This window comes from Ambystoma mexicanum, chromosome 14 (genome assembly GCF_040938575.1).
Source record: "Ambystoma mexicanum isolate Mex_15411 chromosome 14, UKY_AmexF1_1, whole genome shotgun sequence".
Taxonomy (NCBI): Eukaryota; Metazoa; Chordata; class Amphibia; order Caudata; family Ambystomatidae; genus Ambystoma; species Ambystoma mexicanum.
Genome location: NC_090940.1, coordinates 296,434,802 through 296,452,988, shown reverse-complemented (window position 1 = coordinate 296,452,988; position 18,187 = coordinate 296,434,802). Strand labels below are relative to the sequence as shown.

General features: G+C 45.8%; 1 protein-coding gene across 2 annotated transcripts in view; it reads left to right on the top strand.

The window, feature by feature from the left end:
• The window catches only part of KIAA0586 (KIAA0586 ortholog), a 2,241,463-nt gene that overhangs the window by 1,965,829 nt on the left and 257,447 nt on the right, over positions 1 to 18,187 (top strand). For both annotated transcript variants that reach the window (XM_069637413.1, XM_069637412.1), the window contains exon 29: positions 4,284 to 4,423. In XM_069637413.1, the coding sequence (XP_069493514.1) occupies positions 4,284 to 4,423 (140 nt within the window). The remainder of the gene's footprint in view (positions 1 to 4,283; positions 4,424 to 18,187) is intronic.

Genomic DNA, 18,187 nt, shown 5'->3' with positions numbered 1-18,187 from the left:
CCCAGGGAGACGGAATCAACATCCTGAGCCAACCCTAAACGAATATCTTCAACCGCCCCTAGCTGCTACTAGATACCACTGGGTTGTGGAACTGTCGAGACTAACTGAGGTGTGGACACTGGCAGGTGCACTGGCCATGTAAGTTGGAGTGAGGAACATGCAGTGTTGTTGGGGAGGCTTGGTGGAGGTGGCAGCAAAATGTGAATGGGCCTCGAATTCAGAACGGGCCCAGACCGAACCAGAGGCACAGGGTGCACATGCACCCCATCTGTGAGAGATTATCCTGAATTGAAGAGTTGGTCTTGCCTAGAGATGCCAACTAACCAATTCCAGCAAAATGTTCCTCCTCTGCATACACCTCTCAAACTCCAAACCAAACACAACCACAAACCTACAGCACAACAAACCGCACAAACTTCACTACAGTGCAACAACAAAACAAAAAACACACATAGACTTGCACAACAGTACACGACGACTACCGGCCGCCAACACCCCAGGCCGAGTCAATGGACCCACCGGGCTGAGGCCGCCAACAGCACATCACTGCACTCTTGCACTTTTCCATCCTCCCCCCACTAACCCACCCCCTTCCCTCCCTCTTTCAGAGCCGCCAGAGCGCCACGGGAACACTCTGGTGGTGATAGTGTGCGGTACAAATGTCCTTTAACATTAACATAACATTAAAATGTTCCCATTAGAACACTATTCTCTCAACACAGGATAAAGTTAGAATGTCCCTGAGGAGTCAGTGAGCCTGCATTTAGGGAAAACATCTATAGGCTAAGATCAAGAGTTCAGACAGGAGGGATTACCAATCAGTAGTGCTAACTAGTGGTTACAGATGTCTAGGCTAGGGTGGACATCCTGATGGGGAGAGGGGATGACCCTCCCTTGGCCTGCCGGTGCAGCGGATCAAACAAAATTTCCAGTCACCAGTCCTTGCAGCAATGTACAGTCCACTCATTTTAGTAACCACTATGACTAAAAAGAAAACATTGGACTGTCTGCAAGGCTCATGCGTTTGTGATGTCACCCCAAGAAGAAATTGGGTATTAAGCCTACTCCTGATCTTTCATATCTGTCATATTATTAGTCGGCTGAGATGAGGTCAAGAACAATTTCCATGTGCTAATTGTGTATAAAAATGTTCTATGTAAAGACTTTTGGCAAAAAAAACTATATAAGTGAAAATCTGAATGTTTAGAGTGCAGTCAATAACTACTGGTATTGACCGCATTCTTAACATTCTACCTTCAAAAGCAGACCGGGAAACAATGAAATTCCCTTGGAAGATTTCTTTCAACAAGATACTTGCTCTTTCGGAGGAGTTTTTAAATTATTTTTATTTTTGCTGCAACATAGCTAAAACATGGGAAAACACTTTGATTTTCTTATAGAGAAAACATTTACTTTTACATGACAAATGATCATGCTAGACCTATTTTAGTTCAACCAACTTTTCAGTTAAAATGCTTCACTTATGAACACAACTTAGACAAATGGAGTTACTTAATAAAATGTGGTTTTATTTTATAGTATTTATTTAACAATTTCTTTTACTCACTATAAAAGTAACATTTTTATTTCACCACCCAAACATGTATTGCTACTACTGATGTGCTAATGGCCTTATAGACCTCGGCAGGGGTCATTATCGCTTGCAATAATGACCCTTCCCCCAATTTATGGTCGACTGCTCATCATCCTTCGATAATATCACCCCCCCGCCACCCACCGCCCCCAATTCCCCTCGTTCAGTCCATAATCCTATATTGGGAAGACCCAGCTGAAATTGGTACTCATTTAACTATCTGGGGCGGAATAAAGGCTGAGTTGGCCTTCCCAGGATTCAAACCTGCGACCTGCAGACGAGACAGAGATGGGGGCTATATTTCTGGCCCTGAAGTCCATTTTCTCCTGGTCCAGGAAAAACAAATTAAGGCCCAAACTGGCAACACAACAGCAATGGTTTATGTGAAAATCACGAAGGGGTAACCTTGCGATGAAGCTGTGGTAACGGTACCATGAAAATGTTTCTTCCCCCACAATAGTGAAGCCACAAAAATGACTCCTCAAGCAGATTACTGCTTGCTCCATTCGAATTGGAAATCAACGGGAAAGTAAAATCCCACACTTTCAAGCTTTACGGTTCACCCCTAATAGATTTTTGGCCAGTGCCAATTCCTATTGCCGGAAGTATGCAATCCATTAGTTGATAGGAAAACTGTTTCTAGGCAGTGCTCTCCTCATTGACTGATCAGGGAGTTTTTGTATGCATTACCGCCCAAGATGTAGAGTGCTAAAGCTTGAGGTTCCAAGTTTTCAAATCTCCACTTTCTATTGAACAAGAAATTTCTGTTGCTTCCTCAGGTTCCCAATTCATGAATTCAGAGGAAATGTTTGGAATCAGTACTGCATCAATTGCTTGAATCCAAAGTTTCTAAAACAAAAAAATTAATGTATGAACATTTTATGTGAAATTATTCCATTATATGAGCTGCCACAATGGAGCAATACAAGTGCTGTTGGCTGAAATGTCTTTGGGCTCCTGAAGAAAAACAAATATTTGTAGGCATAGGTAAGTTACGTACTGGCACAAGTGGTAACTATCTAATAAATAAATGTTGTCCAATAAATTCATAATAGGACGAAATAGCCCACAGACATTTTGATTGCTTAGTACATCTTTTTATATCTTCTGCCCTCCTCCGCCCCCCCCCCAATGGTATAGAAAAACAAAAGAGGTGATTATATATACATTTGATTTTGGAATCTGTGCAGGAAAAACCTTTGAGCATCTGGCATTGCGTGGCTTGCGTTTGCTGGCTTGGAGAATTTTCTAGCTTTCACCTGTATTTTTTGGGAATACAAGATGGTGATTAAAGCCATTTCTTCGCAAGTTCCTACAGCAATTGCCATCCCTGTTCCAGATTAGGTCTCGTTTCCTAGGCTAATGAGATCTTCCCCCATCTGAAGGTTTCAAGAATTTAAAAATGCTGTCTTGAAGGAACAAAACTGTTCAGAAGAACATCAAATAAGCTCTTTAAAATGTATGATGGCCGTATGCCTGGCCATAGTGCAGTTGAAGCTTCCATTCCCGATGAATAGCCGCCTGCTTTTCTTAAACACATGAAACCAGGAGTGTTTGGATGATTTCAAACTGATTCCAGTGGAGTTAAGGCAGAATCAGTTGCAGTCCAAAGCTGTGCACATGGCAGATATCTATACACAATTGCTTGGATGACTCGTGTCTTTCGCAAGCATTTTTCACTGTGTTCATCATTTCGGAAGGATAATGCACTTGGCCAGGATTTGCAGTATTTTTGCTTGTACTCTAGACAGGGCATATGCTGTTGTCCTCTGCCCCAGTTTTTGTTCTGTGTAATGAGATGTCCAACCAGTTTGGAAGCATGAAGAGCCAAGAGTTGGAAAGATGTACCTTACTGGCAATTGCACTAATTAGCTGTTCTATTTTCTTTAATACATCTAATTTGCAAGCCAGACAGATTTCCCAGGATCAAAACCTAGGAAAAACCTAGGAATCAACCAATTTTAGGAACCACATTTTCTGAGAGGATGATTCTTAATTGTTGTGTATGTAACCTCTGCTTTGTTTGTGCTATTAAATCTGATTCTCTATTTTTGTTGCCACTCTTCACTTGCTGCATCTGTTTTCTTGAAATTGAAACCAACAACAGTTCTTTCCTTAACACAAATTCCTGTGTGAGTCTTTCTCCCTCTCTACTAGCTTTTCCGCAATTTCTATGAAGCATTTGATTGCTCGTCCATTCTATTTTTTCTCTGAATCTTATATGTTCCCTGTAAAGTGCTATGATTCTCTTCAGGGCTTAATGTCTTCTCCTATAAATACAAATTCATGCATGAGTTAATATGCATTGCAGAGTGAGAGAACCAAATGTGGCACTCGCTGCCCCTTAACAGAAGCATAGAGGTAAAGTTGGGCTGAACATTAAACAAACCTCCCGATGCGATAGAAGTAATAATTTCCAGAGGTTATCGAAGACCAGTTACATTTCTTACGGAATCCCCTTCCCGTCTTCAACTTAAAAATACATCCTCTTTCTCATACTGAAGGATGAAGAAACCCTGTGTCTTTGCACTATAGAATTTGATGCACTGATTTGATGAGGTCACTGTTTCTACTCTAGTGTTGAAAAGTCCTAGTGTTATTGGTCTTTGTAGTCAAACAATTTTAAAACAAGTGAAATGCATTATGTTTAAACATGAAGTTAAATTCTGTCCATTACTTCCTATGCCAGGAACCAGCCTTCGAAGATCAGAAGTTAGTCCAGGTCCATTAAGCATTCGTGAGTTGGAGTTTAATGCAGGAACCAGTCAGCAGCCAGCACAAATGAACGAAATTAAATCAACACCAAAGCGCATAAAAGACATCGCTAAGGTAGAAACATTAGATGTGGTTTGTTTCTGTTTGATGGGTGTATTCTGTTGCTTCCACTTAAACCTGATTGCGTTTTGTCCTAGTAGTGTGCATTGTAAGATATCTACAGTGGAGGAAGGAGACAATTGTCTCCTCCCTCTGACAATGGTCTCTCTTCTCTAATGTAGATTATACTGCAAACGTTGAAAGGGGCCCCTAGGGGTCCCTAACGTCTATCGAAACAAGGCGAGTCACCACACACGATAGATATGCCAGACACGAGGTTGTATTCCCAAAGCTAGGGTTTATTGCAAAGCAAAAGTCTCAGTTGGCCAACTCGGTCTCACGCTCCGCGACATGTATCTCTAGACCTCGAGGGATGCAAGCGAGTGAATTACGTACATCAGTTACATATATACAAAATGCATATCAAACAATCAGCTATGACATGTTTAACACCCCCCTTTTATTGGGTTCCTTTGAACTTGGTGTGATGATGGACGTCTCCGACAACTATGACACCTTCAAACATCTATTCTAGTAACAATTTGCAATTTGTGAGTGCGGAGGCATCTTTCAGTTGTTGAATAGAACACAGCGCTTCTGTTCTTGGAAGCGAGCTACATACGGGGGGAAGAGTTGCATTCCAAACCTTGCTATCTATTAGGAGTTATTCGTGTTCTGGGAGCCGACACGCTCTAGTGGGCTCAGCAAAGGGGGGCCGTAAGAAAAGCATAATTCAAGCCGTTAGCTGTATTATTCTAACATATTCTACCATATAACGAGACTGGCTGGCAGCTGTGAAATGATTAAATGCCCTGCAGCTCTGCTTCAAGGCTACATTCGGGAGGGAGCCGGGCATTCTTCCTGGCGCTGCCTACATTTGTGTTTCAGCGAACTCTTGTTATCCTCACGGCCCTGCGGCCTTGTCCTTTTTACGTGCAGACAACAATGTTTTACAGTCTAGCAGTGTAAGCAGAAAATATACTGCGAAGCAATAGGAACAGAAAGCAATGAGCAATGGTTAGAAAACAAAATGGCTGTTCAGTGGCAAACTCGAAAACCTATATTCTGTCGTATTTTGGTGGCCGTGGGCCAACCGTCTCATGCACGATATGTTTGCGGTCACACAGTAGAGGTATCAATTTTTCTAGACTGACAACGTATCTTCATAGTTGAGAACACAATGGTAATCCTTGGCAACGTGTTGATTTTTCCAGAAATTAGATTTCAAAGTTTAAAAATGCACCACAGGTTGCACTGAAGGTGTCCAAGGAACAAAACTTGAGCTAAGTTTAGGTTCACTCTCATCAATCTTGCGTCCATTCCACTTCCCTTATTTGCTCTTTGGGGACCCACATAACGGAAATGGGTCAGCAGATCTGGAAGATTCCTCTTTAGTCAGTTAGTGAGATTCTCGCGATCGGACTGAGACCAGTTTCCTGCTCGACCAAAAGTGTGACAATCATGACTACTTTGCTGAACCAAGTCAGCTCTCCAGACCCTTAGGAGGTCCCCACAATGTATTTGTTTTCTGCTGCCTGCTGGGTTGGGAAGTAAGGTAATTGAGTGGTACCTTCTTTTCGAGCATTTTGTAAGGACCATACCACCTCGAGACCATCTTATTTTCAGAGGTTGTAGATCATCAAGTGGTGGCCCTCCTAACAAAGAAAGATCTAACCACTGCCTGTCGCTCATAAGTGTTGTTTGGTGTTCCTGTGATATCAAGAGGTGTTAGCTCCACTAGGTGCTTTGTTTCTGACTCTTGCTTTGTTTCTCACAAGATCCCATACTGCCTTCTTGTGGTATTTGTATTTGTAACACTGCTTCCTCCCTTTCTTCCCAGGTCTCCTGTAGCAAGTCAAATATGTCTCTGGGTTCTCGCCCATAAAAATGTTACAAAGGCGAATATGCCAATGAGGATCATCTTACGTAATATACTTTTTAGGGTCTGATTGAGACGTCCCACTAGAACATCAGTCTGTGGGTGGTAAACAGAGGTTCTCAGTGTTTTTATAATCAGTACCGCCTTCACCTCTTGCCTCAGGCGGGACATAAATGTTGTACCCTGGTCAGTGAGAATTTTCTTTGGAAATTCTACTGTGGAGAGGAAGGGAATAAGGTGTTTAAGGATGTGTTGGCTTGTGTTGCTTCTGAGGGGGAAGGCCTCTGGATAGCAGATTGTATATTCCAGAATGACCACTATATATTTGTTCCCTAACTTAGATGTTGCAGGGGCCAACTTTGTCCATTGTGATATTTGAAAAAGATCACTCAATAACCGGCAATGGTTGCAAAGGAACTCTTGGTAGGCGGTAGCATGGGTCTTTTCACCAATGTAACAAATGGTTACATAGGTCTTAACATCAGTGTATGCGACTGGCCAACTGAATCTCTTTATGATGGCTCAACTGGAAATCAAAATATAAAGACTTCAGTAATTAAATCAAGTAATGCAATTCATAATACTGGTGCATTAAAAACTTAGAGTTCGAGTCACCATCTGCAGAGAGAAAAGTACAATATGCATCAGTTCCTACCTCAACAAAAAATGTAATTGATAATTGGTGATGGTCCCTGAGTGTCCAGAAAATCACCACTTTCTTAACATGAGAGGTTGTCTCTATTGTTAGAAAATATAATGAGGCGAGCTGACCTTCATATCTTGGAACGTGAGGGGTCACAATCAATTACTGAATAATCAGAGGTTGTGTTTGGAATGGAGCAAACATGACATCTTCTTTCTACAAGAAGTTTGGCTTACTACTCGTGTAGTCATTGATGGGTACAAAACATTCCAGCAATTGGCCTCACATCCAAATGGTGGACAAGCATCTGGAGGCTTAATTATAGCCATAACAAATTATCTTGTAGGTTAATCCCTACTGATTTCAGACACAAATTACAGTATTTGGAAGTGAAAATTAAGATTAAAAATAAATAATAGCCAACCAAGACACATACTTCTGATTCATATATATTGGAACCCCTCAAATTTAGGAACTTATTTAGAACAAATTAATACTTTGTTAGAGACCTTGATTGCTGAACAATCTTTATGCGACATTATTGTTGCAGGAGACTTTAACTTCACCTGCTATCGCAGAAAACCTGATTAAGGGGACTCCACAATTACAGACACAGTAAATGTGAAAAAATGCATTGGTGAGCAATTATCCCACTTTTTCCTGGATTGGGGTCTGTGAATGTTCAACTGTAATTTCCTGGCCATTCGCCAATGAGGAATAGATGGCATAATGGTCTCTCAGTATCATGTATTGATTACATTTTTGTAAGCAGTCCTCCATATGATGAATGTAAAGACTTACGAATGACATGCTAACTGCCTATTTTCACATTCCCTTAGAAATAATTGAATCATATATAACAAAATTAACAGTAAATTAAAAGGGAAGTATTATTTCTTGGCACCCAAAAACCACCAAAAAATGTAATATGAATGCTTCTAAAGCCCATAGTAATATGAGACTAGAGGGAAAAGCCTGAACCTTGAAGTTGGAGAGCTTTTCATATTTACGCAGAATACAATTAAGAAACTACCAGCTAAACAATCCAGAGGTAAAGTAATTACACATAGATTTGATGAGATAGTATTGAACAGGAAAAAGTAACTAAAGAGAAAAACATAAGACATATAAGGAAATAAAACCTGCTAATGTCCATCAAGAGGGAAAGGGTGAGTGAGACTAATACGTCAGCAACTCAATAATTGGTTGAAAGGATAGCATTCTACTTTACTTAAGAATAATGGTGAATCCGTGCTAAGAGCAATATTAAAGAAGCAGTCATGTAATTTCTCCAGCATTGAATCTTTCACATGCTTAGAGAGTATTCCCCATCATCAGACTGGGAATCCTCTGTAACCTCAGTATTACATTATATAACAAAGAAAAAATAGGTCACTTTTGTATTCTATCATTGTCATTTTGGGTGTTTTTGGCCCCAGCCAAATTGACGTTCAGTATCTACACACCCCCTCCCGCCCCCCTTTTAGAGGCCATCTTCTGATTCTAACCGCACATCGAGGAAACTTCAACATTCTTCATCCTGGTCTTATTACTAGAGATAAGGGGCAAGGGATGGAAATGGAAGTAAAGTCTAAAAAAATCCTGTTTTAAACCTGTGGCATTAACAATGTGTATGAGGGTGACAGACATACAGAGTGCATATATTGCCTTTACCCTAATCATACACCAGAAGATTGCAAAATGTGCTGTACTTTCAGTGCAAAACATTTAGAGCCGAGCACAGGCGTCTTGTGTGTTAGCTGAATGGGGGAAACTACTCTCCCTCAAAGGCAGAATCATCTAAAAGCTTTGTTATCAGGGAGACTGATAAGTCCCTTGCTTATAAGAGGGCTAGGGCTGAAGAATGACTTACACCCTCCTCTAAAAAGCAAACGATAGAAAAACGCTTTAATCTACGATGCCCTCAATGACGGGTGATAAGCCACACAAGAGCGGATTGAACAAAACATTAATCACAAAGCAACCCTCAACGTCAAAGCCCCCGTCGAAGGTGTATACATCAGAAGAGGCTTCAGCAACATTCCGGTCGACGGTGGCATAGCCGTCGATAACAAAGGTTATGTCTGGCCTAAAGGCCCGTCGACGACAGCACCAATCCATCGCCGGCTGCAGTGTTGAAAACACCAACGACAACAGCCCTGCCCACAGTACACAGCATATCTCCGATGACCATAGCTAAACGCTTGTCAACAACTCCACTCTCAGACACTACGAAACCCTTGTCGGCTGCCCCATCGACAGTGCTCAAGAAAATCTCAACATCGGCTTTCGGAGTGGAATCAAGTAAGAAAACTAATAAAGACAAACCTGTGTCGACTGTAAAACTGCAAAAAGAAGCTGTCATTGCAAGACCGCAAATAAAGAAGTTACATCCAAAGAAAAACCTTCTAAAGGGGGAAAAACATCCAAACAAGGGGAACCTGTAATCTTATATATATAAAATTCTTAGGTATGTTTCCGTACTCAGCTGATGCTATTTAATAGTGTTAGGTTGCCCTATGCTGTCCAAATGGCAAAGTGCACCTCTGTGTGCCCCTCCACTTCAACAACAGCAATCATTTTAACAAACAGAATGACCACGGATTTACACAGTCACCTTCACCTTCCACTATCGCAAACATTCGGAATAATTTCAAGTTAGTTCTTTCCAACCCTACTTCCCTTCAAACAGGGCATGGCGGTTCCAGTGTCATTGAGCAGTTAATTACTGGCTAAACGCTTCAGTCCCTAAATAGTGAAATGCTGTAGAACGAAAACCTCCACACGATCTAAGCCTGAAATTAGGTGCTGTAATCATGCTACTACGCAATCTTGTGCTATCACGGGGACTCAGCAATGGAACAAGGTTGACAATTACACATCTACAAAGACACATCATAGAGGCCCGTGTAATAGATGGATTCAATTTAGATACTGTTCTTATACCACGCATATAAGTGAAAAAGTATATTACCTTTTAAGTTGCGCCTGCAGATTTCTGTAAGAGAAATGTTTAGGAATAACAAGCAGAGACACTAAGTGAGTAAAGCTTGATAATTATTAATTATCCACGCTGTGTTTTGGATGTGTGATCTAAGTACAAGAGTCCTTATTATTGCTTCAAAGCAAGGTCTTTATTGCGTGATTCTCTCAGGGTCCATTCTTTTTAAACTTTTCTTTATTGGCAAGAAGTAGCAGCCGGTACAGTGTAATTTAGAACAGTGACACACATTTGTACGCCATAACTCATGCTTTAATGTGAAATATTACAGAAGGTCATATACAGTGCCAACAGCGGTTAATTGCGGTAGAGGCGTGCTTCATGTAACGAGATCAGCCCCCCGATGGAGAAGGCGGGGAAGACAAGAGCTCCAGGTCCACCTTATTGTTCAGGTAACTACAAAACTCCGTCCATATGTATTTAGGGCGAGCATTACTAGGCAGCATTTTAACATAGTCTTCTTCACAGGATTGTGTCCAGGTGAGGGCCTTGAGCCACATCTCCAGAGAGGGAGGGGACCTGCGCTTCCAGCACTGCAGAATGCATTTCTTGGCCACGCTCGCCGCCACATTCAAAAACTTGGCTACCCGTTTCGCTTCAGTCCCCTCCCAGATCCCAAACAGGAGAGGCAGGGGTTCAGGATCTACACAGAACCCCACTATTTCAGTGAGGGCATCGAGCACCGCGTTCCAGAACGGGGCTAGTGCCCTGCAGGACCAGAACATGTGCGCATGGTCCGCTTCGCTAGCTCTTCATCTCTGACATGGGTGCGATTGATCTCGGGCAAATTTTCCAATCGCATAAGGGGTGTAGTACAGGCGATTGAGCAGCTTGTATTGGATACACCTAACTCTAGAGTTAAGGGAAACCTTGCGGGTGTGCATGCACATTTTGGACCACATATCATCTGTGATGTCTAATCCCAGGTCCCGGCTCCAGGCATCCCGGACAGTGTGGGGAGGTTCAGCAGCCCGTGCCATCAACATTTTGTATAAGTAGGATACAATACCCCTACAACCAGCGGAATTGGCTATATAGCAGACCTCGGGGGATTCAGGGGGTTCGTTCGGGTATGAAGGCCACAAGCCCTGGACCGCCGCCCTAATGCAGAAGTATTGCAGCATTTCTAGTGGGGATCTGGAGTGCCCCGGCCTCCACGTCTCCGGGGTGATGAATTTCCCGTCAGGGAACAGATCAGAGAATGATCTGTATCCCGGGTCCGACCAGTGGCGTATAAGGAGCTTATCCTGTGTGGGGGTGAGGCCTGGGAAAGACCAGAGGGGAAGCCATTTGTAGTACGGGGGGGGGGGTCCGAACTAGGCGTCAGGATCTGCCGCCATGCTTTGATAGTGGAGGCCACTGGGTCAGCAGGGGCGTGCGTCTGATACGAGTGAAATAGGATCAGGGACATGACATTCACCTCCTCGGTTGCTAGGATTTCGAGTTTAACATGCGGGGGGGTTCCTGGTGATGGTACCAATATGTAGCATGTTGGGCTTGGGCCGCCGTCCAGTACTGGGTGAGGTCAGGAGCTCCAAAGCCCCCCCTCTCGTAAGGGAGGGTCATGTGCAGCCACTTCCTGCGCACGGCGCCCGAGTGCCAAAGAAAACGGGCGAACTCCGAGTGTAGGTCCGCAAACTATTGTTTCCCGGGCCAAAGAGGAACATTAGCGAACACATACAGGAGTTTAGGCACGATGATCATTTTAATTAGGGATAGTCTCCCTGATAGTGAGAGGGGGAGGTTCTGCCATCTCTCTATTCTGGTACGAGCGTACTGTGCGGCGGCCCCATAGTTATCAGACACTAACGAGGCTTTCGAGAGGGCCACCTGGACCCCTAGGTATTTGATGCCCTCGGGCGACCATTTGAGAGGAAATTCACATGCAGGCTGGGGGGTTGCAGGAGTAAGGGGAAAGATTTCTGATTTAGAATAATTTATGGTGAAGCCCGAGAATGTGCCAATTTTTATGATTTCTCGTATGATCGGGTCGAAGTGGACTGAGGGGTCTCCGACATATTAAAGGATGTCATCTGCGTATAGTGATATGATTTCGGGGGTGTCTCGCAGGCGAATCCCTTTGCGCACGTGGTTGTTTCGCACGCTATCAGCCATGGGCTCGATGGCCATAGCAAATAACAAGGGAGAGAAAGGGCACCCCTGCCGTGTCCCCCTGTGGAGGGAGAAGGGAGCCGATAAGCGGGAGTTGACCAGGACTCTGGCTTCCGGATTAGTGTATAGTAGTTTAATACAGGACAACATGTACGGGCCAATCCCCACCTTTTCCAGCACCGCCCACAGATATTGCCAAGAAACCATGTCGAACTCTTTTTGGGCGTCTAATGTCATGGCCACAGCGTTGGCTTGGGGATCAATTCTGGAGATGACATTAAACACCGCCGAATATTTAAGGCAGTTGAGCGGGCAGGCACAAAACCGCTCTGGTCAGGGTGAATTAGATATTTCATGATGGGGAGGAACCTGTTTGCTATGATTTTGGCGAAGATCTTGGTGTCGGTGTTGATGAGGGATAGAGGTCTATAGGATCCGCACTCATCTGGGGGCTTGCTCGGCTTAGGGAGCACGGTAATGACAGCCTCCCGCAGGGACTGGGGGAGGGTGGCAAGGCGCAGTGACTCTTCCCAAAGCACGTGAAGGCGTGGAGCGAGGAGAGCAACATGCTCCTGATAGAACTCGGCGGTCAGGCCATCCGGACCGGGGGCTTTCCCTTTAGGGAGGGCCGAGATGACTGCAGTGATCTCGTCAAGGGTGAAGGGAGCATTTAGTTGTTCTTTGGTGTCCAGGGATAATAGAGACATTGGGATGCGGTCTAGGAGGTCGTCCAAGTCCTGTGGGCAGTGCTCCGATTGCTGGGCATAAAGGGTTGTATAGAACTCTGCAAAGGTCTCAAGAATGGGGCGGTCGGACCAGTGTCGCACTCCATCGTTGTCTATGATACTATCAATGCGTGCCCTGCCTCCCTCGGCCCCGGCGAGACGGGCCAGAATACGGCCTGGTCTCTCTCCCTCCCTGTATTTTCGGTTCGCGATGGGGCAGGCGAGGTAACTTATCTCGCTATGGGCAAGGGACTCGAACATGTCTAGTTCAATTCTAATCTGCGCTAGTATGGGCGGAGTCGGGGTGACCGCATATTCGCGCTCTAGGTCTCCGAGCTTGGCCTCAGAACGGCGCAGAGAGTTTCTAATATCTTTCAGTACCCCGGCCTCCCTGGAAATGCACATGCCCCTGATGAAAACCTTAAAGGCCTCCCATCTTACCCCGTCCGTTGTATCATGGCGTTTGTTACTGTCAAAAAAACGAGGTGTTTTCTGCAAGAATGTCAGCCTTGAAGACTATATTGTGTAGTGCGTCGGACTTAAATCTCCAGTTAGAATGCAGAGGGTAGGGCAGGGCGCAGGGTAATATCTAACGTGATCGGAGAGTGTGCGAGGGAGAATTTGTGAGGTGAGTGTTTTACCCATGTGGCCCGCAGAGAAAAGGAACAGATCAATCCTGGAGTGACTGTCATGGACGGAGGAGTAAAATGTAAACTCTTTCGACATCGGGTGGAGAACCCTCCAGGCATCCACCAGACCAGCGGTGAGCATGTGTGCATAGAGGCGGCGGGAGGCCCTGGACAATGCTCTGGGTGCAGCACCGGATCTGTCCAGGTCGGAGTCCAGGATGAGGTTCATATCCCCCCCCCCATATGATGGGAACCCCAACATAGCCAAGGAGGATATTAAGGATATGGTCAAAAAATTCAGGTGTATCAATGCATGGAGCGTATGTGTTGACCAGAAGGCACTCCGAATTGGCCAGGAAACAGTGAAGGATCACATATCTACCCTGGGCATCGATATGACTGGTGCGAAGGGAGAACTCCAATGACTTGTGAATCAAGGTGAGAACACCTCTGGATTGAGAGGAGAACACAGTGTAATATTTATTGGGGCCCCAAGCCGGGACGAGCGAGGACGATAATTGTGCAAGGGCATGAGTTTCCTGTAGGAAGAGTATCTTGACCCCGTGCCTCTGGACGTAGGCCGTGACCCTGCGTGCTTTAGTGTAATTGCTGAGCCCCCTGATATTCCAGGACATTAGCCTAATGGCCATTCCATAGCAATTTAGGGGAGATCCGAGTAATGTGTGTCATACATTGCCAAACAGATGCCGGCCACTAGTGCGGTGGCCTGATGTGTCATTTCAAAAGCTGCCACTGTCTCACCATTTTTGTTAATATAACATCCCCAAATAACACCTCCCCCCTCCCTCACTGCCACCCCCAACCTAGCAGTGCCCAGAAACCCACCCAAATTCTCATGGCGTTCGTACCAAGCCCAACATGGCTGGTTCAACCCCCAAACCAAACGGGGGCAGCCCATGAACTAAACAAGCCAAACTCGGCGTTGCAACTGCAGCGGGGGTAGCTGCTTCCGTGAGCCCGGTCAAAATAGTTGAACGGTGGAGTACACCAAATAGTGTACAGCGGTGATTAAGTTAAATCGTAAGAGGAGACCGCATAGTAGGGCACAGTGAGCAAGGGCTGTAGGGGTAGATAGTCCAAGTATAGGTGCCATATACCGTGGACTACACATCTGTGACCCTCGTTGCATGTCTCAAAATTCCACAATGAGTTACGACAATAGGAGCATTCACAACAGGAGGATACATGAAATTACAAGTAAATCACAAAGAACAGGCGTGGTACTAGTACCACAATGAGGCAGGTAACAGGTGTGTTTCAGGCCGGCTCAATCCTCATCACCGGGATCGGCTCCAGGGCCCGTGAGAGGAATATGGGACTCGATAAATTTCACCGCCTCCTCTGGGACAGTGAAAAAGTACAGTTTATTACGGTGGTTGAGCTTCAGCCTAGCAGGGAATAACATGGCATATTCCACCTTCCTCTCTCTGAGCATCTTCTTCACTCCATTAAATTGCCTGCGCTCCATTTGAACACTGACAGAGAAGTCCGGGAAAATGCGAATGATCTGGGACTCAAGTCTTAGTTCCCCTTTTTCGCGGGCCAACCTGTAGGATGTGGTCTCTATCCCTGTAGCTGAGAACCTTGGCTATAATTGGTCTGGGGAAGTCGCCCGGCTTGGGGCGAGGGGCCAGTGAGCGGTGGGCGCGCTCAATAGTAAAGAAGGGGGAAAGTTGAGGATCCCCCAGGAGGTCTCTCAGAAGGGCCTCGACTGCGAGTTCCATTTTGCCCTTGAGGGCTGTCTCCGGCACCCCAACGATGCGGATATTATTCCTGCTGGACCTAGATTCCAAGTCATCGCACTTCGCCTTGACCTGCTTCATATCTTGCACCAAGTCCGAGACCGTATTCTGGAGCACGTGCACCTCATCCTCAGTTGTTCCGATCCTAGTCTCGGCCTCACCCAACCTGGTGCCATGCTGATCCAATTTGGTGCGTAGGGAGGCTACATTGGCATTTATGTCGTCTAATTTTTCGTGAAATGACGCAAAGTTTTTGGCCATAGACTCCATGAGCGACGTAAGGTCTGGCTGAGGGGGGCAAGAGGAAACATCCGAGTCGTCGGGAAGAAGGGCAGCCCCAGCTTGGTCTTGCTTGGCTAGGGCTTTAGCAAACTTGTCCATTGCCCCAGCCTTGTTGGCCCCGCGTGCCTTGCCAGACATCCTCGGGGAGCGCCTTGATGAGAGAGTGAATATTTTCCACGGGGAGGCAGCAATGGGTCCCAAGGGGTTTAGAGAGGGGCTTGAGCCGTGATCAGCGAAGGGGCAGCCGCTGCCTGGGAGGAGAATGCAAGAAGCACCCACACTTGGCGTGTTCCGGGGCGACAAGTCCACTCAAGGGGCCCGGGCCGAGGCGGCCAGTAGTAGCAAGCAGCAAAAGACAGGGGCGCAGGGTACCCCCGGTGCGTAGCAAGAGGGAGCCCCGATTAGAGCAGAGTATTGGACTCCCAGGGTGGCACCAGCAACAAGAGAGTGGTCACAGGGGGGCAAGATGAGTCTGGGGTTCACTACACTCACAAAATGGCAGAGGCGCAGCCCAGGGACGAGGGGGAGCAGGAGGGCCCGATGTGCAGCGGCCAGATCCCTCACCCTTCTCACCTTGGGACCCTGTAGGTCGAAGAGCAGGTGTTCATCCGGGCTGTAGCAGGGCCACCAGCTTCAGCAGTGGGTCCAGGCGGGATCAGGCCCCCCCAGCCTCAGCCAGGGCCCGAAAACAGCCCCACGCCCCAGCCGCCACAGGGAACCAGCAGAGCAGTCGGCGGAGCCACTGAGCCGGAGCAGGCAGATGGCGACCGTGCAGGGCCGCGCCGTCACAGGGAATCAGTGGCGTAGGTGGCGAAGCGTTCGGGTGGTGTCAGCGCGGGGGCCGCTCCAACAGCCCCCGCTGTATCTTCGCCCGCTGGGGGCCGGCGCCCTCCAATTGCCGAGAGGCAGGAGCGTTCAAAGGTGTTGCCTCGCCGGGCAGGCCACCGGCTCCGGCACGCCCCCGCAGGCGGAGCGCGGGCCGCAGATGTTGGTGGCATACGGGGGTCAAGCGTCCGCACTCCGAGCCACAGGGGCGCGAACCCCGGCGGACCGATGAAGGGGGATGGGCCGCAATCGGCGTCACGCAGGCCGGAGGGCTTCACAGGCGGCAGCGATGGCCCCCGATATCCGTTTTCGCCCAGAAACAGGGCCGTGTGTAGCAGCGGCGATGGGCAGCAGGATGCGTGGGGTCTCAGCCAGAAATTATCTATAGAACCGCTGATTCCGGCGGATATGTAGCTCGCGGGTCACGGAGCTTAAACGTTAAGCGGCCATCTTGCCGGCTGCTCAACAGCGCCCCCCTCTCTCAGGGTCCATTCTTGCCTAATTGTTTCCGTTGGTGTTGTTTCCACAGATGGGGGCCTTATTTTTTCTTGTATCTTAAGGGTCATTAATATTGCTTCATAGTAAGGTCCTTTGTAACTGATTCCCTCGACACGTGTTTCTCCAATAGATTTGTATTGGTTCCTCAGGAGGGTTGTAAGTAGCTTGTCTAGTATGATTTTTGTGGTTTTATTCTTGATTATGTCGGAGCTTGCTTTGTTGGTTGTTTCAACTAAATTAAATGCAGTTCTATTGATTGTTAATGAAAAAAAGAAAAAAGATTTTATTTAAAATAAAAGAAAAAATGGGAAGATGGTCAATTGTAAACCTGTCTATTGGTATGGTCGGCTACATGTGCTCTGCTGAATGGTCATATAAAGTTAAGAGATAAAACTGAGCAATATCATTTGCATAACTAGCTGGATAGACTGAACACAATCATTTTTGTGGCTAATTAGGTGCTCAGTATGGTAATGAATATGCATGGATACCAGGTTGAAATTCACAACGGTACATTGATTTAAATTTAAAGAGGAATACTTACATAGTTAAAAAACAAAGATGTCACACAAATTAGTTGTTGCATATTCCTTCTGTTGATTCTACATTGTTTTAAGAGTTTGATATTAAGCATGCTCATTCATTGGATCGAATTATCCTGATTAGGAGAGATAACATATAGTGTAGTGTATCAAGTATTGCTTGATTTCGTATAAGTTTCTTGCGGCTGTGCGATCTCTAATCACTGTGTGTGAGGGCACCTAATGGGAAAATAATATATTGCAACCGGATAAGTAATGTTGACAAAGCATGTCAGTGCCTGGGCAGGATTCATTTAACTATCCAAGCTTACCTTTATTCTTCAAAAGTAGAGCGAAGTCGAGTGCCGGTATGCTAGCCGAACGCTGTTCAAGTATTTAGAACGCCGTTGTGAATTTAAATAGTGATGACGTATTACGTAACGTGATCGCGTACGTGTAATTTGACGGCTAGAAAAAGCTCAGTGACAATCTCTATTTTGGATCGGATTGAAAGTTTGAATTTTATGCCTCCTCAGGCTATAACACTATTGAAGCATAGGCCATGAACCAACTAAATACCAATTAACTCTAAATCAAAGTTATTCTACTAAACGAAATTTGTGGGCAAAAACAATTTTGTAAGAACGATGTACGGGCATCGTTCATGCTCGCGCTGGTCATGTTTTGTTACCAGAGTGTCATTTGTGTATCGTGATCACATTGTGCAATGTCAGTTGACCGTTTTGCAGCATGGGCGTACCATTTGCTATTTTGGATTGAGTCTAAGAACTAAGTTAAACTATTTTGGTGTCCAAAAAGTATATGCGGTGCCTGCTATGGCTGTTGTATGAACAGTAGTTACTCGCATCCCATGGTAAAATTGCTCCAAGTGAAATGTATC